At 41.4% G+C, this 22,656-nt stretch overlaps 1 protein-coding gene across 2 annotated transcripts in view; it reads right to left on the reverse strand.

Annotated features, from left to right (window-relative positions):
* The window catches only part of TRERF1 (transcriptional regulating factor 1), a 508,752-nt gene that overhangs the window by 14,340 nt on the left and 471,756 nt on the right, over window positions 1-22,656 (reverse strand). For both annotated transcript variants that reach the window (XM_053712363.1, XM_053712362.1), the window contains 3 exons: window positions 17,775-17,863; window positions 16,540-16,653; window positions 6,588-6,755 (listed from right to left, as the gene is read on the reverse strand). In XM_053712363.1, coding sequence (XP_053568338.1) covers window positions 6,588-6,755; window positions 16,540-16,653; window positions 17,775-17,863 — 371 coding nt within the window. The remainder of the gene's footprint in view (window positions 1-6,587; window positions 6,756-16,539; window positions 16,654-17,774; window positions 17,864-22,656) is intronic.

The raw sequence follows: 22,656 nt of genomic DNA on the forward strand, positions 1-22,656 counted from the left end.
GGGTTATAGGTCACCCCTGTCCGCAATGAGTTAAATTTGTGGGGGGGGGGGGGTACTGATACAGTGTGTGGCCTCCACCCATCGGTGTAGGAATGTACATTAGGTATAGTGTGAGAAATATATAATGAAGAAAACTGAGTAACCAGCATGTAATCACGGGTGCACACAACCCATAAAGGTTACAACCCCTTGTTAGACATTATGCTATCAACCTTATAGGCGGGAGAAGAGAGGGGGGGAGTCCCGGGTCCCTTCAAACTCTATCCCATCCACTGAGAGGAGAAAGAAGGGAGAGAGGAAAAAAAAAAAAGGAGGGTGGGTTGGAGGAGGGGGAAAATGGGGGCCGCATATTGACTCGTGGACTGTTTTCTGATGCAATTAAGCCTGTGATTTTACAAATGAAAAATCGTGTGTGCACATGTTACCAAACATTGCATTAATGTAACCTAACTCCAACACTTAACAGTGGGACAGTGGTCCCAACTGGAATAAAAACAGAACATTGTGTAAAAAACATTTATACCAGAAGAGTTAATAAAAAATTCCTGAGCTATTGAGAAGCCCCAAGGTAGGTGCATATTTAATACATATGTCTGAGTCCGGCAGAAGTCATCCCCTTTGGCCAAGGATCGAGCTTCTTTAAAGAAAAAAGAATAAGAAGGAGAGACATGCCTCATCAGAAATTCACCCTTCTGAGCTATGATCTTGGAGGTGAATGTTTTTCTACCGGACCCCACTCTGGGACTTAAAGTAAAAGTATATCCTAGCGTTTTACAAACAGTAGGATTGAATTTTGAAACAAATAAAGGGGACTTTCATTCATGAAGTATAAGATACTTCATGTAGAAAGCTCCTTTATTTGTTTTAACTGATCGCCATTTTTAGCTGCTACAGCAGCCCACAGCTAAAAATTTGTTTGCTAAGAGGTGACGTTTCCACCTCTTAGCCAATAGCCATGGGAGCCGGATTTACCGCATGGCTATTGGCTAACAGGTGAAAACTTCACCTCTTAGCAAATTTTTTTTTTTAGCCATGTGCTGCTGTAGCAGCTAAATAAGACGATCAGTTAAAACAAATAAAGGAGCTTTCTACATGAAGTATCTTATACATCATGAATGAAAGTCCCCTTTATTTGTTTCAAAAGTCAATCCTAGCGTTTGTAAAACGCTAAGATTTACTTTCACTTTAAGCTCTCATGCTATTGTTACTTACTAACATGTGTGCACATATAACCTTACATTAAGCTTATATATCATAACTTCTAAGGTAAACAGTGAAACAATGTTCCCAAATTGGAAAGCAAAGCATTGTGCAAAAAGAAAAAAACCCATTTATAACTAGACAAATAATAAGCAATTTCTGTCCTACCAGTAAACCACAAGTTAGGTGCATATTTGATACATATACCGGAGTCCAGCAGGAATCATCCCCTCCTTCAAAAGTTTGAGTGACTTTTAGAAAAAGACTAAGAAAAAGGAGATATGTCTCTCCAGAAAGTCAACTTTTTAGTGTAGCAATCATGGAGGTGAATGTTGATCTGCTGGATTCCACTCTGGGGCTGAAGCTGTTGTTACTTCTTTGCAGTGGATCAAAGCTTGGAGATCTGTGGTTTCCTCTTTGGGGGATTTTTGGAGGGGCTCTCTCTAGATGTTCTAGATGCCACTTTTTCAGCAGGTCCTGGCCTTGTCTTGGAGTCAGAACAATATGTTGGGTGCCATCTTTTGTAACAATCAATTTGGTTGGGAATCCCTGATCTGATCTGATGTTGCATTAAAACACTTGTAACGGTGGTGTAGGTTCTCCTCTGCGATAGTGTATGGGAGGACAAATCCGGGAACAGTGACACTCCCGCATACTGATGAGGTAAGCTTGGAGAGCGCATGACAGTCCTCATCAGTTGCTCTTTATACGTGTAATAATGAAGGCAGGCAATGGTGTCTCTTGGCTTATCAGGGGAGATATTTTTCGGTCTTGCAACCCTATGAATGTGACCAATTCGGTTGGCATCACCCGCCATTGGGCCCAGAATAGCAGACAAGAAGGACTGTGCATATTTCTCCAAATCTCGCGGTCACCTCCTCAGGGATCCCCTGAATGCGAACATTGTTCCTTCGGGAGCGGTCCTCTAAATCTGCAACCTTGGCTTCCAAAGAGGATACTTGATCCGCTAGTTTTTTTTTTTTTATTGAGGACAAAAAGCATACATTATACAAAGATTAAAAATTATGACATATATTCACATCATATTTTAACAGGAGTTTACAGAGTTGGTTATGATCCTCATTTTTATTTTTTACCCCTTAAGTCAGCAAAGTAGGTCACTCTTGGACCGATTGAGATGTTCTTATCTGAGTCCAGGGGTCATTTTGAAACACAATAGAAAACTAAAGAAAAACTACATCCAAAAGTAGAATAATATTGAGATGATAAAGTCATACAAGTTATTTAGATGCTGATACAAAAACCGAGCAAACCAATAATATGCAACTGATTGAAACATACTTATAGCAACAGTGCAATTGTAATATACAGTATGTTTTAAGCCTTGTTGTTATAAGGAAATAACTTTCTGTTTTTCCACTTTAATATGATTCGTATGTGAGTAGTTGTAGTAATATAATATATATATATATATATATATATACACTTGGATGACATGTAGTAATTTTATGAAAGTATAGTACCCCATGATCTATATGTAATAATTCTCACTTTTATCCTTCCGTGGCCTGGCTGCTGGCCGCGAAGGAAATGTTGAAGTAGCATCAGCGTTACGTTTGGAATCACCGATACAATGGATTTGTAATCCCTTATAAAAGCTGTTCCCAATGGGGTCCCCCACTAACCCCCAAAGGAAATCCTAGTATGGAAAAAAGGAAGTTGTAAAAAAAAAAAATAGTGGTTTACATTATGTTGGTATTAGATGGAGTATTTCTATATATCATTTGTCAAATCGTTACAGCACATTCATACAGGGATGTGGAGTCTAACATCGCAATACATGGTCTAGAGTTACAGTACTGCACTGGAACATTAAACATACTGAAATAAAGTATTCAAACTGGCAAACTGGGTAACATGTTAATAAAATCTCTATACTGATTTTTCTGGTTGTATAACAACGGCACCATTTTGTGGACAGTCCTTTATCCCCAAGATTTTGGTTGTAAAAGTGAGATGTTTTGCCCAAAAATTTTAGTGTCCTGTAGCAGATAAGAACTTACACACTTTAGGTATACAGTGGATTTTATGGGTGGTACTTTAGTTTCCCTTAGTTTCTCTCCGTTGTCCCAGTAACCCCAGGGCTTTAAGTAAATGATAGGGGCCCGGAAGGCCTTGTAATAAAATATTAATGTTCTCAGAACAAGGAGGTCCCTTCTTATATGTGTCGTTCAAACCTCTAGAGTCATTCGACATTTGGGCGGTGGCTGTGGCTGTTATCGAGCGAGGCCTCTGGCTTATGCAATATTTGTCTTTCAGCTTCAGCTTCCCTGGGATTCCCCCTGAAACCCTGCCAGGTCGCAATCGGCAGAAAGTATTTCGGTGGTTGCAGAGGTTCAATCGCCATGCCGTTGATGGCAAGAGCAGCCGTTGGATCTTTCCTCCCCTGTGTTGTGAACTGTGATTCTTCTGGTGTCTCCAGCACCATCATATCAAGCAGCAGGTTGGTTGTAAAGATGGTGATGGCTTCTTTGCGCTCTTTTTGTTGGTGGGACTCTTCTACAGAGTTTACCTCTGGGGTTTCCTCTGTGTCCTTTGCTGGAAATTGTATTATTCATGAGTTATGGGGTGCTTTTTCAATGAGGTGTAAACATAGTGCTTCGAATCTCCACCAATGTTCATTGTTGAAGATGTCTTGGAGATTGGTGTCTTCTGTAGCGGCCATCTTGGTTGTAATTTGCAGTGGGTTGTGGTATCTGGTTACCGTGAGTAATTGGTAGTTTATTACTTTAAAAGCCTTGCGATGCACAGGAAAGTGCAACTAAGTATATTGGTCTGTCCAGCTCCTGCAGAGTACCTTGGTTGCCCGAGGGGGTGGCGCTGCCTATTGTGTGCTGCAGCACTAGGCCTCCTCCGTCTGAATTCTTGCTTCAGCTTCACAAATACAGTCAAACAAGAGTGATGTCAGATACCCCAAGCTGAAGGGGTAATGTGGTGATTATTAGCGGTAATTTGGCTGTAAGACTACTCTCTTAACCGGCGAATTGCAGGAAATTCCACAGGAGCACAGAAAGGTGCGACCGTACTCGATCACAGTTCAGACACGCCCCCGATCTGCTAGGTTTTGAGTGTAACTGACCCAATTAGCATGATCCACTATCATATCTTCTTGCTTTCGCTCAATGGTATCAGCGCGCTTAGTAATTGATGAAATATCCCTCCTCAGATCTTCAAATGACCTTTTTAACTTGTCATATCTCATTGTTAGGGTCTGGTTTTGCCTCTCAAACATTTGCTGTATGGATTCACAAGTGAGAGCAGATGTTTCTCCTTGGCTTCTACACGAAGAGGCAGAATGTGAGACAGAAGTTTCTGCGCACTCTGCTATGTAGTCGGGGGAGTATGGTCCCTGATCCTCAGATCTAGAGGAGTCTCTATCCCTATGTGATTGGAAATGATCCATAACAGTCTTTTTAGCCCCCAGGCTTTGTTTGTGCTTTTTCCTGACCTGCTGTGACATTTTTGAGGGGAACAGTACACCTGTCAGCAGACTCTGTAGGTTGAGTACAGTTTAACACCCCTATAAAGTTGTAAATTGTATATTATGTAGTAAGATGCCGGACTTTAGTGTACACTGCTATGGGGGATGAGCCAGGTTCTTTATGCTTTCATTTTCTGTAGTCAGATGGCTGTATCCTGTCACATATGTGCACTTTTAGGCCTACTCTTTTCAAATAACTCAAGCCCAGTCACTGCAGGGCTCAGGGGTATTAGAGTCCACTACAGAGGTAGTTAGTAGGCCAGTACTGGCATATGTTAGGTGGGCGAAACGGTCAGCAAACAGTAAGGAGCGTCCCCCTCAGCTCACCCCCTATCTTGTATAGCGTGGTCTTCAGATATAGCAGTAGTTTTTTAAAATAAAGACTTTCAGATCAGCCCTTTAGATGTAGGCCACCGTTTTCCAGAGGAAGGAGGTGTAGCTTTATAGCTAGGTGCTGAGTGTAACAGGCCGCCTTCCACACTCTTATGGTGCTCCAACCTCGCTAGGAGTATCACTGCTTGGCCGCGTCGTGTTAGGCATCTACAGACCCTCAGCCCTCTGCTATGGCAATCAGCTCACTGCCGTTTAATATAAGTGCCGGGTTCTTCCAAGTCACGGTGGCCCCGTCCTGTAAACTGCTGCTGTCCACTCTGGAAATCACCAGACAGTAAAATAGCCCCAACCAGAAGACTTTTATCACATTTGTACACAGAGCTCTTGCCCTGTGTGTCCGTTCTCTACAGCGGTTAGCTCCGCCCACTCTAATTTGAAATTTAAACTAAGTGCTATTGCATTGTCTCTGTATTATGCAGTTATTGATTATGCTATTCTTCTGTAGTTAGTCGTTATTCAGTCAAAATTAAACTTTTATGATCCCAACAGAGCATGCAATTTTAAACTACTTTCCATTGTAGTTCTATTATCAAATTAGTTTTGTTTTGATAGTATCCTTTGTTGAAAAGTAGGCTCAGGAGCAGCAATGCACTACTGGGAGCTAGAAGAACACATCTGATGAGCCAATGACAAAAGGCATACGTGTATACATACCACTTACTAGTTAGCTCTCAGCAGTGCATTGCTGCTCTTGAGCCTATGACTGTAGACTAGGGGCCCCATTCATCAAGATCCGAATAGAGCTTGATGCAGCTGTTTGCGTGCAAACCTTCAGGTTTGCCGGAAACAGGAGTTAAGAAGCAGGGGTCTTAAGACCACTGCACCTTAACTCATCTGCCGCCTCTGAGGCGGAGGACAGCAATCCGCCCGATCACATACGATTGGGTTGATTGATACCCCCTGCTAGTGGCATGCTGTCAGCATTTATCGATGTGCGGCGGACATGATCGCTATAGCGGATCATGTCTGTCTGCACTTTCATAAATCAGAGCCCTGATGTGCTCTTCAATAAAGGATACCAAGAGTCCAAATCCAATTTGATAATAGAAGTAAATTGCAAAGATGCTTAAAATTGCATGCTCAGCCTAAATAAGTAAAGCTTCATTTTGACTTCACTGTCCCTTTAAACAGCCTTTACTTCACATGTTTTAAGGCAGACAAAATATAGGCACTGCTATTTTATATGGATGACAGAAACGTCCACTGTTGCTTTAAAGGGTCACGTTGGTGGTATTAGAAATTATTATTCATACATTTCAAATGTAATTAGAAGCCCTTTTGCTATACACTTGACGTATTACTACTAGTGTTAGAACTAGGAACATGTACACACTGGTGATATAGCAGTATGGGTCATGCATGCCTATATTTGTCTAATGTGTATGTTCTATAACTCCCCAAAGCATCCTAAACAAGCATAATTGTATTAATGAATGATTAACCTATATTATTTTTACATGTGGGTTTCATATTGTGTACTTATGATCCTTACCGCTCCACAGTTTCCTGTTTCACAAACAAATGATCCAGTTGGAGGGGCAAGATTCCCAATTACAGTTTGCTGGATGGCTAGTGTGTGAGGAAGTTCTGGTGACTTCTGCACTCGTTCCTTTCTGTCTTCCATATCTTCATCATCCTCTAATTCTTCTTCAACACTTGTCTTTAAAAAAAAAAGGAAAATATTCATATTTTATAACAGAATATTAAACCATCAGACAGATTGCTACTTTAACAGCCTACAGTATTATTAGTTATAGTGTTGCATAAAAACCTTTTCCATTTTTCATAATTTTGTATTTAATTTATTTGCTCAAGACGATTAATAAAAAGTGAAGAATCTGGGGACTTCTGGGCGGTGGCCATGACACGTCACAAGATTGCTAGCTGCTTTAGACCTCAGCATTAAAGGGACACTGAACCCATTTTTTTTCTTGCATGATTCAGATAGAGCATGACATTTTAAGCAACTTTCTAATTTACTCCTATTATCAAATTTTCTTCGTTCTCTTGCTATCTTTATTTTAAAAGCAGGAATGTAAATCTTAGCAGCCAGCCTATTTTAGGTTCAGCACCATGGATAGCGCTTGCTTATTGGAGACTTACATTTACTCACCAATAAGCAAGAATAACCCAGGTTCTCAACCAAAAATGAGCCGGCTCCTGGGCATCACATTCCTGCTTTTTAAATAAAGATAGCAAGAGAACGAAGAAAAATTGATAATAGGAGTAAATTAGAAAGTCGCTTGAAATTGCATCACTATCTGAATCATAAAAGAAAAAAATGGGTTTAGTGTCCCTTTAGCCTATTGGCAATCTACTTTTTATTATTCCATCAAGTGTTGACTTGTGTTATATTCTTTGCATGAAAGGAAATGCTCTAAAATGAAGCTACTCTTTTAAAGTTTGTTGGTTTCAGTCTTCCGTAGACTATTTGAGGCTGTGGCCTTTTCTTAACTCCGTGGCAGAGAACACCCTTGTGACTCCATGGTTAAACAGCAGTGTTATCTTGCAAGTCACTACAGAAACTAACTGCCAGAGCACATTTCCCATTTGCTGGACTTAAGTTTTCCATGGAGCCTGTAGTATACTTACTAGATGAAAACATAAATTATGCTTACCTGATAATTTCCTTTCTTTCTGTACAGGGAGAGTCCACAGCTGCATTCCTTACTTGCGGGAAATATTGAACCTGGCCACCAGGAGGAGGCAAAGACACCCCAGCCAAAGGCTTAAATACCTCCCTCACTTCCCTCATCCCCCAGTCATTCTGCCGAGGGAACAAGGAACAGTAGGAGAAATATCAGGGTGAAAAAGGTGCCAGAAGAACAAGTTAAAATTTAGGGCCGCCCATCAGAGAACACGGGCAGGAGCTGTGGACTCTCCCTGTAGAGAAGGAAAGGAAATTATCAGGTAAGCATAATTTATGTTTTCCTTCTTAATACAGGGAGAGTCCAAAGCTGCATTCCTTACTTGTGGGAAATTATACCCAAGCTCTAGAGGACACTGAATGCTAACGGGAGGGTACAAAAGGAGAGGCGGTCCCCATCTGAGGGCACCACAACCTGCATCACCCTTTCTCCCGAAGGCTGCTTCCTCAGAAGCAAAACATTTTGTTACAAATTAGGAAAAAGAATGCAAGGAGGCCCAGGTAGCCGCCCTACAAATCTGATCCATAGAGGCCCTACTTTAAAGGGCCCAAAAGACGACCCTGCTCTTGTAGAATGAGCCATAATTCTCTGAGGAGCCTCGTGTCCCGCTGTCTCAGATGCCAAGCAGAAGATAATCCTCAACTTAAAAGATAAGGAAGTCAAAGAACCCTCTGACCCTTACAATTCCCAGATAGATACCAAACAGAAAAAAAATCTGTCTATGCCTAGGTAGCCTGAAGAAGAACTTCAAGGTACGAATCCATCCTATATGGAAAACATTCCTTCAAAGCAGAAGGAACAGAACCTGAAAAAAAAAGGAACCACAATTTCTTGATTGAAGTTGCGATTTGACACGATCCTAGGAGGCAAGTCTAACTAGGTTCGTAGAACAGTCCTATTATCGTGAAACTCCAGATAAGGAAAGTTGCATTTCAAGGACGCCGTCTCTGAGACTTCTGCACACAATATCTAGATGGAAAAAAGGAATCTTCCAAGATAACAACTTAAAGACAACCTCATGCATAGGTTCAAAATTAGCCATATGCAGCCGGAAGAACAAGATCTAAGCTCCACGCAGGAGCATCCGATCGTCCCGGCCTGATCGTAGACAGAACCCTAACAAAGGGAAAAAAGAGAACTGTACATCCGGAAGCTCAGCGAGCCTCCAGACCGTAAACAGACAGGGCCAAACTGTCAAAACAAGGAACCAGCTAAGAGGCCCCTTCTCCAGATCATCCTGGAGGAGAGGAAAGAAGCCTGGCAGACTTGATAGTGTGCTAGGACAAACCACGCTCTTCACAGAAGAAGGGTGCCCTCCACACCCTAAGACAGATGGTGAGGAACCAGCTACGTGCTGGAGAGAGAGGACCATAACCTCTCAGAAATCCTCTCCTGGCTAAGACTAAGCGTCAATCTCCACGCAGTCCACCTCAGAAAAATAAGATCTGATACAGTAAAGGGGCCCCATTCTAACAGATCCCTGCGACAAGGCAACCCTCATGGAAGGGAAGACGACATCCCTATTAAACTGCGAACCAAGATCTACGACGGAGCAATCAGTATCACTGATGCCTGCTCCTGCTAGGTTAGAGCCACCACTCGAGGAAGGAGTGATACGGCAGAAAAAGAAAAAATGGTAATGAACCTCCAAGGCACCACTAATGCATTCATTAGCTCCGCCTGAGGACCCCGAACCACGACCCCTCTGCGGGTATTTTATATTGAAAGAGGACATCCTGAGATCTGCATCTGGCGTCCCCTTCCATCCGAAAAAACTCCTCGGGTGAAGACCATATCCCAAGATAAGGGAAACGTCTGAAAAAGGACATCGGGACCGGATGATCACCCCCAGAGAGAGGATCGCTGATAGCGAGCAGTAGTGGGCCTCCGCCCACTACCAAAAACTCGAGGTACTACCCTCAATGCTAGGGAGACTATTGTTCCCCTCAGAAGGAACTTTAAGCCACTGAGAGTAAGACAGACTATAATCTAAAACTGGGACTAACCCAGGAGACCAAAACTCAAGAGAATGGAAAGAGTCCTGGGAGGCTGAGAATCGAAGCCTAGCTATGACCTCCAAGACCCATGGGTCCTGTACGTCGCTGAAACAAGCGACTGAAAGGAACGATAGACTGTCCCTGACGCGATCCAAGATAGGACCCGGGACTGGTCCCTTCTGCCAACTTAGGTTCGGCGGGTCTCGGTGCTGCTTGGACTTATTTCAGGACTAAGTCAGCTTCCAAATAAAAAACACTTGGATTGTTACGGCTTAGCGGAGGTCTCTGACGCTGGGCTTTAACCGCCATGAGAGAATAAACAAAGAAAATATGTCTCTCAGATCCATTCTCTCTCAAACGGAAAACTGCAGAATAGCGGAATCAAAATAAATCTTTCCCTCCAGCAGAAGAAAAAATTAGATTCCAAAGCCTTATCTGTCAGAGCGAATCAAGGCCTGAACAGAAAAACAGGAAGCGCTAGCTTTGGGGCTAGAAAAAACAGGTAAAAGAATTATAAGCTCCAATGTCTTAATTCTTTCTGGAAAATATTGAGGGAACCTCACCTCAAATCGAGACAGAGATGCTTCATAGGAAGTCTCCAAGGCGACAGTATACAAATATCCCACGTGAGGAAATATCCTCATAAAAAGAGTTTTCTCTAATAATCCAGAGCTCTAGATTAAACTATCCCCAAACGGAATAGGAAAAACGATAGGCAAACGCACAAATAGTGTTAGCCAAATAGGGATGAATAACAACACAACCCCCATTAAGAGCCCGGAACTGAGAACCTTAATAAAAAACAAAATACAGACGAAAGGGAAAAGGATCTCTATCCCTCCCTGCCTTAATCAAATTCGCCCTCTGATTCAGGGCTCTGAGATTCGACTGTCAGATCAGTACTAGGAATCTCTAATATCGTGCTACCTTAAATCTAAAGGTGAAATCCTCCTCTGCCGGAGGAATAGAAGCAGTAGGCTCCGACCCAGAAGGTTTGTACTCTGAAGCCTCAGAGAGAACCGCATCCTCAGATGCCTGATCAGATACAACCGTCAATTTACATGATGCTACCTGGGCAGGAGTGCATGGAATAACCCTTCGTTTGCGCGTAGCCGTACGAGGCAAAACGGCAAAGGCCTGCAGACATCGCCATATGGAACTGCACAGTAACGTCTGTTGGAAAAAGGCCCCCCCCAGGAGGAGGATTAGTGGTACAAGGGGAAGCTACATATGTAGGATCAGATGAACGTAGGGGACACACCCCTACTAGGTAACTTTTATATAATCAAGGAACAACCGGCACCTATACCCCCAATGGCTGGGGCACTCACCACATCCTATGACCCAGACAGTGTAGCGAAAAACTCGTTCCTCTCCGTAGTCACTCAGTCAGGAATCGGAAATGGAAATCGTGACCACTCCCAGTCACACGGTGCACAATGCAGGACCGCCCCTGCTAAAGGAAAAGCGCGCCAAGCTTAATAACAACTGCGCAGCTCTCAAAGTAAAGGAGCAACCTGTATGTTCCATATCCGCCTACAAGCCCAAAAACATCTTACACATATAAGCAGCATAAATCACATAAACTAATATGATTAACACCCCACTGTTTAACAATCGCCCTCAGGCGATATTAACCCTTGTTTCCATAAAGATGAAGTCCCACTGTGACCCTGTCTTCTAGCGTTAACATTTATGTGTATAAAATGAAACAACCTTACCGGAATCTATGCCGTGGAACAGAAACGCGGTCCTTCAAGTGTGACAGACTGTAGCATCGCTTCTGACATGGACTTGAGTGAAGAAAAGCAGGCAGCGAAACTCGTCAACGCTGATTGCCTAGGAGCTGTAAATCTGAGTCTGGATGGTTTCGCAGAAATACTCTCCCTGTATCATAAGACTCTAACTTTCATCAATGCTCTCACTGAGAGGCTGACAATACTACTAAAAACTCCAGTCCCATATCAAAGGGCAGATACCCTTTCTAAGGAACTACTCCAAAATCTTCTGACACTTCTCTGCCAACCTCCTGTGACGAAAGGCAAAGAATGACTGGGGGATGAGGGAAGTGGGGAAGGTATTTAAGGCTTTGGCTGGGGTGTCTTTGCCTCCTCCTGGTGGCCAGGTTTAGTATTTCCCACAAGTAAGGAATGCAGCTGTGAACTCTCCCTGTATTAAGAAGGAAATAAAGGACCTGTTACATAATTATCAGTTCTCCTTCACAGAAAAGCCACAAGCTGCCCTTAACCTTTTTGCCACAGATATCCTTGCTAAGCCATCTCAATTCTGCCTTGCTGATTTCCCTTACTTTCATTAAATATATTATTATGCACCAGTGTATATGTAGTGTTGCTATTAGTTCCCACATAAAAATGCCATTTATGCCTAGGCAAAAATAAGTATCACAACTGTTTCTTTACTATATATTATTACTAGTTAACTCTAGTTTGAATGATCGGTGTATAAATCTTAGAAATTCTGTATATCCCTCATTGTTATTCCAGACAGAAGCCATTTTACTCTTACATAGATCTGGCAGTCCCTGGTTCCTGTATTTCATAATGCAGGTCATATTTCCTTGCTACATCGCTAGAATATTGCGAAAATGCTCCCTTGGTATTATTTTATAAATAAGAGTTCAGTAGAATAATATAAAAATGAGCAGGGGATGTCAATCACCTGGAATGAGCGAGTGTCGGGGTGACTAACCTCGCCATCTCTGAGGTGGGTGAGAGGCAAATGAAGCAGGTTCTGCTTCTTAAATATGTGGTTGCAGGTTTGCTCATGCGAGCCTGTTTAACATAGCCTCAAAAGGTACGATTGCAGCTTCATAATTTTACCCCTTACAGTTTCTTAAAATGTATTTTGAGAGATAGAAATGTATTAAATTTCACTCAGATTTTAAAACCTCAGCTAAGCATTAGGTATGAAACAAAGTCCCTCTTCTTGATTGGAAAACTATCCATTAAAGGGACACTGAACCCGAATTTTTTATTTTGTGATTCAGATAGATCATGAAATTTTAAGCAACTTTCTAATTTACTCCTATTATCAAATGTTCTTTATTCTCTTAGGCCTAGATTTGGAGTTTGGCGGTAGATGGGCTGTTAACGCTACGCGGGCTTTTTTCTGGCCGCACCATAAAATTAACTCTGGTATCGAGAGTTCAAAAAAATGCTGCGTTAGGCTCCAAAAAAGGAGCGTAGAGCATTTTTACCGCAAATGCAACTCTCAATACCAGAGTTGCTTACGGACGCGGCCAGCCTCAAAAAAGTGCTCGTGCACGATTCTCCCATAGGAAACAATGGGGCTGTTTGAGCTGAAAAAAAACCTAACACCTGCAAAAAAGCAGCGTTCAGCTCCTAACGCAGCCCCATTGTTTCCTATGGGGAAACACTTCCTACGTCTGCACCTAACACTCTAACATGTACCCCGAGTCTAAACACCCCTACCCTTACACTTATTAACCCCTAATCTGCCGCCCCCGCTATCGCTGACCCCTGCATTATATTATTAACCCCTAATCTTCCGCTCCGTAAACCGCCGCTACCTACATTATACCTATGTACCCCTAATCTGCTGCCCCTAACACTGCCGACCCCTATATTATATTTATTAACCCCTAACCTGCCCCCCACAACGTCGCCGCCAGCTACTTACAATAATTAACCCCTAATCTGCCGACCGCAAAGCGCCGCCACCTACGTTATCCTTATGTACCCCTAATCTGCTGCCCCTAACACCGCCGACCCCTATATTATATTTATTAACCCCTAATCTGCCCCCCTCAACGTCGCCGACACCTGCCTACACTTATTAACCCCTAATCTGCCGAGCGGACCTGAGCGCTACTGTTCCGATCAGCCAATAGAATGCAAGCTCAATCTGATTGGCTGATTGGATCAGCCAATCGGATTGAACTTGATTCTGATTGGCTGATTCCATCAGCCAATCAGAATATTCCTACCTTAATTCCGATTGGCTGATAGAATCCTATCAGCCAATCGGAATTCGAGGGACGCCATCTTGGATGACGTCCCTTAAAGGAACCGTCATTCGTCGGGAGACGCCGGAAGAAGAGGATGGATCCGCGTCGGCTGCTTCAACATGGACCCGCTCCGCACCAGATGGAAGAAGATCGAAGATGCCGCTTGGATGAAGATGTTTGCCGGTCCGGATGTCCTCTTCTTGCCGGATAGGAGGAAGACTTTGGACCCTCTTCTGGACTTCTTCAGTGGATGTCTAGCCCCCGCTTGGGTTGGATGAAGATATCGGAGCCAGGACCGATCGGTGATACCCGGTGAGGTGAAGACAAGGTAGGAAGATCTTCAGGGGCTTAGTGTTAGGTTTATTTAAGGGGGGTTTGGGTTAGATTAGGGGTATGTGGGTGGTGGGTTGTAATGTTGGGGGGGGTATTGTATGTTTTTTTTTACAGGCAAAAGAGCTGATTTTCTTGGGGCATGCCCCGCAAAGGGCCCTGTTCAGGGCTGGTAAGGTAAAAGAGCTTTTAAATTTATTAATTTAGAATAGGGTAGGGCATTTTTTTATTTTGGGGGTCTTTGTTATTTTATTAGGGGGCTTAGAGTAGGTGTAATTAGTTTAAAATTGTTGTAATATTTTTCTTATGTTTGTAAATATTTTTTTATTTTTTGTAACTTAGTTCTTTTTTATTTTTTGTACTTTAGTTAGTTTATGTAATTGTAGTTATTTGTAGAAATTGTATTTAATTTATTTATTGATAGTGTAGTGTTAGGTTTTATTGTAGGTAATTGTAGGTATTTTATTTAATTAATTTATTGATAGGGTAGTGTTAGGTTTAATTATAACTTAGGTTAGGACTTATTTTACAGGTAATTTTGTTATTATATTAACTAGGTAACTATTAAATAGTTCTTAACTATTTAATAGCTATTGTACCTAGTTAAAATAATTACCAAGTTGCCTGTAAAATAAATATTAATCCTAAAATAGCTACAATGTAATTATAATTTATATTGTAGCTATATTAGGATTTTTTTTTACAGGTAAGTATTTAGCTTTAAATAGGAATAATTTATTTAATAACAGTTAATTAATTTCGTTAGATTAAAATTATATTTAACTTAGGGGGGTGTTAGTGTTAGGGTTAGACTTAGCTTTAGGGGTTAATACATTTATTAGAATAGCGGTGAGCTCCGGTCGTCAGATTAGGGGTTAATAATTGAAGTTAGGTGTCGGCGATGTTAGGGAGGGCAGATTAGGGGTTAATACTATTTATGATAGGGTTAGTGAGGCGGATTAGGGGTTAATAACTTTATTATAGTAGCGCTCAGGTCCGCTCGGCGGATTAGGGGTTAATAAGTGTAGGCAGGTGTCGGCGACGTTGTGGGGGGCAGATTAGGGGTTAATAAATATAATATAGGGGTTGGCGGTGTTAGGGGCAGCAGATTAGGGGTACATAAGGATAACGTAGGTGGCGGCGCTTTGCGGTCGGCAGATTAGGGGTTAATTATTGTAGGTAGCTGGCGGCGACGTTGTGGGGGGCAGGTTAGGGGTTAATAAATATAATACAGGGGTCGGCGGTGTTAGGGGCAGCAGATTAGGGGTACATAAGTATAACGTAGGTGGCGGTCGGCAGATTAGGGGTTAAAAAAATTTAATTGAGTGGCGGCGATGTGGGGGGACCTCGGTTTAGGGGTACATAGGTAGTTTATGGGTGTTAGTGTACTTTAGGGTACAGTAGTTAAGAGCTTTATGAACCGGCGTTAGCCCAGAAAGCTCTTAACTCCTGCTTTTTTTCGGCGGCTGGAGTTTTGTCGTTAGAGCTCTAACGCTCACTTCAGAAACGACTCTAAATACCGGCGTTAGGAAGATCCCATTGAAAAGATAGGATACGCAATTGACGTTAGGGGATCTGCGGTATGGAAAAGTCGCGGCTGAAAAGTGAGCGTTAGACCCTTTAATCACTGACTCCAAATACCGGCGGTAGCCTAAAACCAGCGTTAGGAGCCTCTAACGCTGGTTTTCACGGCTAACGCCAAACTCCATATCTAGGCCTAAGTATCTTTATTTAAAATGCAAGAATGTAAGTTTAGATGCCGGCCCATTTTTGGTGAACAACCTAGGTTGTCCTTGCTGATTGGTGGATAAATTCATCCACCAATCAAAAACTGATGTCCAGAGTTCTGAACCAAGAAAAAAGCTTAGATGCCTTCTTTTTCATATAAAGATAGCAAGAGAATGAAGATAAATTGATTATAGGAGTAAATTAGAAAGTTGCTTAAAATTGCATGCTCTATCTGAATCACGAAAGAACATTTTTGGGTTCAGTGTCCCTTTAAAGGGACAGTCTAGTCAAAATTAAACTTTCATGATTTAGATAGGGCATGCGATTTTAAACAACTTTCCAATTTACTTTTATCATCAACTTTCCTTTATGCTCTTGGTATTCTTAGTAGAAAGCTAAACCTAGGTAGGCTCATATGCTAGTTTCTAAGTCCTTGAAGGTCGCCTCTTATCTAAATGCATTTGACAGTTTTTCACAGCTAGAGGGAGTTAGTTCATGTGTGTCATATAGATAATGTGCTCACGCCCGTGAAGTTACCTAGGAGTCAGCACTGAGTGGCTAAAATGCAAGTCTGTCAAAAGAACCGGAATAAGAGGCAGTCTGCAGAGGCTTAGATACAAGGTAATCACAGAGGTAAAAAGTATAGTAATATAACAGTGTTGGTTTGCAAAATTGGGGAACGGGTAATAAAAGGATTATCTATCTTTTTAAACAATAAAAAACTTTTTTCTAGTATAAATCTTTGTCACTTACAGTATCATCTTCATTGATTTCTGCAATTCGTGTTCTGTGTTTACGAACCATATGTAGGATCCTTTTCCAGGTATAATAATATTCAACACATTGTGAGACAGTCTTTGATTTTATCTGAAATCAAATATGAAATCACAATATAGACTTAATTACCACAGTAAACATAAAAAAAATAAATCGTACTCCTTGTGTATATCAAAACATATCCTTTATTTATCAAAAATGTATTCAAACACAAACGAGAATAAATACTGTAAGGCAATAGATACTGTAAGGCAATAGATACTGTAAGGCAATAGATACTGTAAGGCAATAGAACATTTTGAGATGTTTTGGTGATTTGTTATGTGAAAAGCTAAGCAGTAACCTCTCTATATAATATTCATACATCTAATGATATAGCATGCATTTTGTTTTTGAGCTGTATTTTTTGTATGTGTCAGTATTCACTTCTGTGCATATGCAAATATAATGAGATCCGACGCAAGCCGTCCATTCTTGCCTCACTAGGAGACCAATGATCTAAATGGCTCCTCTCTGCCATCGCTAGTGTTACAATTACATACGCTGTAAATAGAACTTGTCATTTTTCACTATAACAGTTCTTTAAATCATAAATTAAACTTCCATGGTTTACTTCTCTTATTAAATGTACTTCATTCTATTGGTATACTTTGTTGAAAATCATTTTAGTACGAGGTAGTGTATTGCTGCTCTGAAGCTAGCTTTAACTATGTGTTTAACCCCTTTCCAGGGGTTAAACACATAGGGACAGATTACGAGTGGAGCGCAAAATATCGCTTATGCGAATGTGATATTTGCGCTCCACTCAGTAATACCAGCACACGCAAATGTGTGCTGGTATTACATGTTAGGCGCAATGCGAACGTGACCAACGCGCTTCCATAGGCTCCAATGGGAGCCTCGTTCTATTGCTGATAGTCACAGCTAAAAACCTAGCGCAGCAAAGGGGGGTTGCACAGCGATAGGGAACATCTAGCTCCCTGTAGTGCTTTTCTGTCCCTGAACCTACCTAGGTATGTTTTTCAACAACAGATACCAATAGAACAAATTCAATTTAATAATAAGAGTAAAATGGAAAATTGCATGTTCTGTTTGAATCGTAAAAATTAAAATTTCGGCTTTACTGTCCTTTTAAAGGATATTCAAGAGTTTACTTTATAGTCCAAAAACACAATACATAAACATTGAAAACTATATATATTAATGTTTACCATCTTCTGTACATGGAAGAAATCTTTGTTGTAGGTGATTAGGCCTTTATTAAAATTCTTCTTTTCCGTGACAGTCCACTTGTCTGATCCTTCAGAATAAAAAATATATATATTAATATCTTATGTTTTTTTCCTAAAACCTTATGCATTGATCATGCTTTCATTTTTAATTAAAATAAAAATGTCATCATCCACAATATTTGTGCTCAACTCACTAATTTCAGTGCACGCAAATGTGCGTTGGTATTTCGCATTGCCTGGAAGCATTGCACTCAAGAGAGCGCGCTTCCATCGGCTCCGATGGGAGCCTCGTTCTGATGCAGTGAGTCACGGCAAAGAACCTAGTGCAGTACAGTCGCTAATTTAACTTTGCCACACTTTAGGTGGCAGAGAAACTAAGTAGCTACGGTCTCAGTAGCTACTTAACTAGTGTTTCAGGCTCACTCATGTGAGTTTGAAACTCTGTGGGGCCCATAGTGTAAAAGACATCCTTCCACTAAACCAAGGATTACTTTCTCCTTACACATTCTTATCTCCAAACTGCTTCACACAGACATTTGTGCTTTTATTCTTTTGTTTGATGTTTTTATAGAATAATTGTGAATACTTTCTCTTTATTTTACATTGCATAATCCACATATATAACACTTGCAGTTATTAAAGCATTATTCCTTTACTAGTCCTAAAGCTTGTGTACACGGGCCATTTTCTGCAGTACAACGGTCCCACCCGCCTGGCCATGCCTACTCCCGCCCGGCCACGCCTGCTCCCGTCTAACTATGCCCCCGGCCACGCCCCTTGATGGTGCTCCCACCCGACCACGCCCCTCACCACGACCGCTCCCGCCCAACTACACCCCCATCATGGTGATCCCGTCCGGCCACGCACCTGCACGGCCGCTTTCACCCACCCTCTCTGCTGTCTGATCCTAACGGCCAGGTATGTTTGTCCTAACGGCCAGCTTTGAACAAACATACCTAGCCTTTTATATTATAGGATTAGGTAATAGGTTTGCCAATGGTATAATCAGACTTGTTGCATTATTATGGCATGTTTGTTTATTACTGATTTATTACTACACTTATTTTGCTATTGCGCAGTGCATATTCATATAATTTGCTTTGCTATTAGTTAACTATTGTTAATAAAGTAAAATTGGTGATAAAAGTAAATTGGAAAGTTGTTTAAAATTACATGCCCTATTTGAATCATGAAAAAAAAATTTGGGACTTGACTGTCCCTTTAAACATTATCTGTTTGTAGGAACCATTATATTTACATGTATGTGTCAGGGAGCAGGGCTATGCTGTGTGTAGGAAGTGAAACCCAATAGCAATGAGCAAGTAATCCAAGGCAAAGTACAGATAAGGAAGGTCCAAAAGGTGTAGTCAGGATAATAGAGGTCAGTCCAGGCAGCAGGTATCATAAACTGGGGTCAGGCCAAAGGTCAAAACCAGGAAGTCTAAAAGTAGGAAGGGAATCAGGATAAGGTACAACGCTTAGTTATGCAGGTAAACTAGCAAAATAACTCCGCAATAAGCCAGGGCTCAAACTGGAATTTATACCTACAAAGGCCCAGGAATGCCCCCCTGTATCCCGGGTAACGAAAGTCTTGAATACCAAGTACCCAATGAGGAAGCGGAAAAGAGAGAGGGGTGTCACTAGGATTCCTCACACTGATGGAAAGCACCTGAGACAATCCTCCGCACACACACGCACGCCCATACGCATGCACACACATGCCAAGGTGCAACCATACTGTCAGGCCAATCACAGCCGCGGAAGAAAACTGTGACGCCGCCCTCCGCCTTACCCATCGGCAAACAGGTAGGGGGGCACCCCTGGTCCCATGATAGAGCCCCCCACCAAGGAGTGGCCTCCGGACACAAACCCGGGAAGGCCTGTCAGGATGTCTCCGATGGAAGGCACGCACCTTGGCAGCAGCATGGAGATTACCAACAGATTCCCAGGAACTTTCCTCAGGACCATATCCTTTCCAATGGACAAGACACTCCCGACGTCCCCATCTCCTACGGGAGTCTAGAATATCTTGGACTTTGAACTCTTCATCGTTATTCACCAGTACAGGAGGTGGAGGAACTGCAACCCAATTTGGATAAGGATTAGCAGAAAAGGGTTTTATCAACGATACATGGAAAACAGGATGTATCTTAAGGGAGTTAGGGAGTTGTAACCAAACAGCAACATTGTTGATCACTTTGTTGATGGAAAAAGGGCCAAGAAAACGAGGTCCAAGTTTTTTAGTTTGGCATGCTAAACGAAGGTGTCTGGTGGCTAACCACACCTTATCACCTACATTGCATATGGGGGAAGATTTTAGTTTATGGTCAGCCTGGATTTTCTGTTGTTGTTGGGCAATGGTTAGTTGCTGATGAAGGTTGCGGAGTAGGGCTCTGTTGTTGCGTAGATGGGTGAACACATCAGGTACAGGAATAAGGGATGGAAGATCAGAGAAAGAAGGTAAATGGTACCCGTAGTTTGCATAGAAGGGACTCAAGCCCGTAAATGAATGTCTTTGATTGTTATATGCATATTCAGCAAGGGGTAAATGTCCCTTCCAATAGCAGTCGAGATGCTGTTCAAGGGTTTGGTTTGTCCGTTCGGTCTACCCGTTGGACTGGGGATGGTAAGCGGATGACAGATTATGAGTTATATGAAGACTATGACAGAATTGGGTCCAAAAGCGGGACGTAAACTGAGATCCTCTATCAGAGATGATAGAGGTTGGGAATCTATGGAGACGAAACACATGCTGAATGAAGAGTTTAGCCCTGTGCTGAGCAGTGGGTAATCCCGCAATGGGATAAAAAAGGATATAGTGTTACAGCGCTGAGTATAATCGCATATAAAGCAGTGGTAAAATTAAGGTATCCCTAATTCCTCAGTACACACAATATTGCAAGGGGAGATATCAGAACTCAAGAGAGTAAACTAATATACAATACCACTGCGCTGCAAAAAGCAGCCTAATATATGCAGTATTAGGCTAAATGTATAAAAAAATGTACTAAAATAATTTCTATATATTTAAATCAGCTGATATTCAGAAATGCTACACTATAAAATTATAAACATTGTAAAAACACTGCACTTTGCTGTACAACAGGTTAAGAGAGAGTATATATCAATAATATTAACTTATGGTTACAGAAATGCGCTCTAATAAGAGCCACACTATAATAAGAACCCATAATATGTACTATGCAGGTAAAAAATATATTCAAAAAAACTATTTTGTTAAAAATCTATTTAATTAATTTTGTTAAAAATCTATTTGGTTAATTGAAAGAATGTGGCATAAATAGTTAACACTTAATAACAAACACTCCAAATATATACATATAAAATGCTAACATACAGTTAAAGAGTTCAATTTGTCAGAATTGATTCATAGGATAAGCAGACAAGTCCATTGTGCTGTGATTAGAGTCAGTTACGCTGCAGGGGCTGAGTGGCGATGAAGACACAACGGTTGTTATAGCTGCAGACAAAAACAACAACAAAAGAAACAAAGAGCTCCTTTTTACATAGACGGATAAAGTTCGTTGGCAAAGGTGCACATTTTTACTTACACCAGATGCCGTAGATCTGTCCTTCACGTCTGTTTGGATCCTCCAACTATGAAGCTGCTCACTGTATTTCGCCTCCTGTGATTTACCCGGTTTACTCAGCGTCTGTTTCCGTGTGTAGAATATGGCCGTGTAATCCGTATGCAACTACGGTGGCCGGACAACTTCAAAAATAGAGTAACGCGTTTCGGCTTGATAACAGCCTTTCTCAAACTTTTGATAGATTTTTAACAAAATTAATTAAATAGATTTTTAACAAAATAGTTTTTTTGAATATATTTTTTACCTGGATACTACATATTCTGGGTTCTTATTATAGTGTGGCTCTTATTAGAGTGCATATCTGTAACCATAAGTTAATATTTATTGACATATACTCTCTCTTAATCTGTTGCACAGCATAGTGCAGTATTTTTACAATTTTTATAATTTTATAGTGTAGCATTTCAGAATATTTAAATATATAGAAATTATTGTAGTACATTTTTTTTATACATTTAGCCTAATACTGCATATATTAGGCTGCTTTTTGCAGTGCAGTGGTATTGTATATTAATTGACTCTCTTGAGTACTGATATCTCCCCTTGCAATCCCGCAATGGGAACAAAATGTGCCATCTTCATACAGCGGTCAACTACAACCATGATAGTGTTACAACCGTGAGACAGAGGTAACTCAACAATGAAGTCCATGCTAATTTCTCGCCAAGGATGGGTTGATATGGATAAGGGTTGTAACAGACCGGCAGGTTTTGCGGTAGACTGTTTGTTTTGAGCACAAATTGTGCATGTGTTGACAAAAGATCGTACATCAGAAGATAGAGAAAGCCACCAAAACTGACATTGGATGAGTTCAATTGTATTATTAACACCTCTATGACCAGCCATAAGATTATCATGATGATGTTGCATGATGGGTACACTTTGGCTAGCAGGGACATATATACAATGTTGGTGATAACGAAGACCATGATCCAGAAGTAAATGAGCTGCCTCTGTGGGTACTGTATCACGGGCTTATCTAATCTCCTCAAGGAGAGACTGATGAGAAGACATAAAATATGCAGAAGGAAGTATCATCTCTTGATTGGTAGATACAGGTCCAGTATCAGAGGCGTACATCCTAGTTAAAGCATCAGCCTCTCCATTTTTTGACCCAGGACGATAGGTAATTTGTAACTCGAATCTGGAAAAGAAGAGGGCCCATCTTGCTTGACGCGGTTTTAACCTTTTGGTAGTGCGTAGATACTCTAAGTTCTTATGATCAGTATACACCACTATGGGATGGATGG

Source organism: Bombina bombina, chromosome 4, assembly GCF_027579735.1.
Source record: "Bombina bombina isolate aBomBom1 chromosome 4, aBomBom1.pri, whole genome shotgun sequence".
Lineage (NCBI taxonomy): Eukaryota > Metazoa > Chordata > Amphibia > Anura > Bombinatoridae > Bombina > Bombina bombina.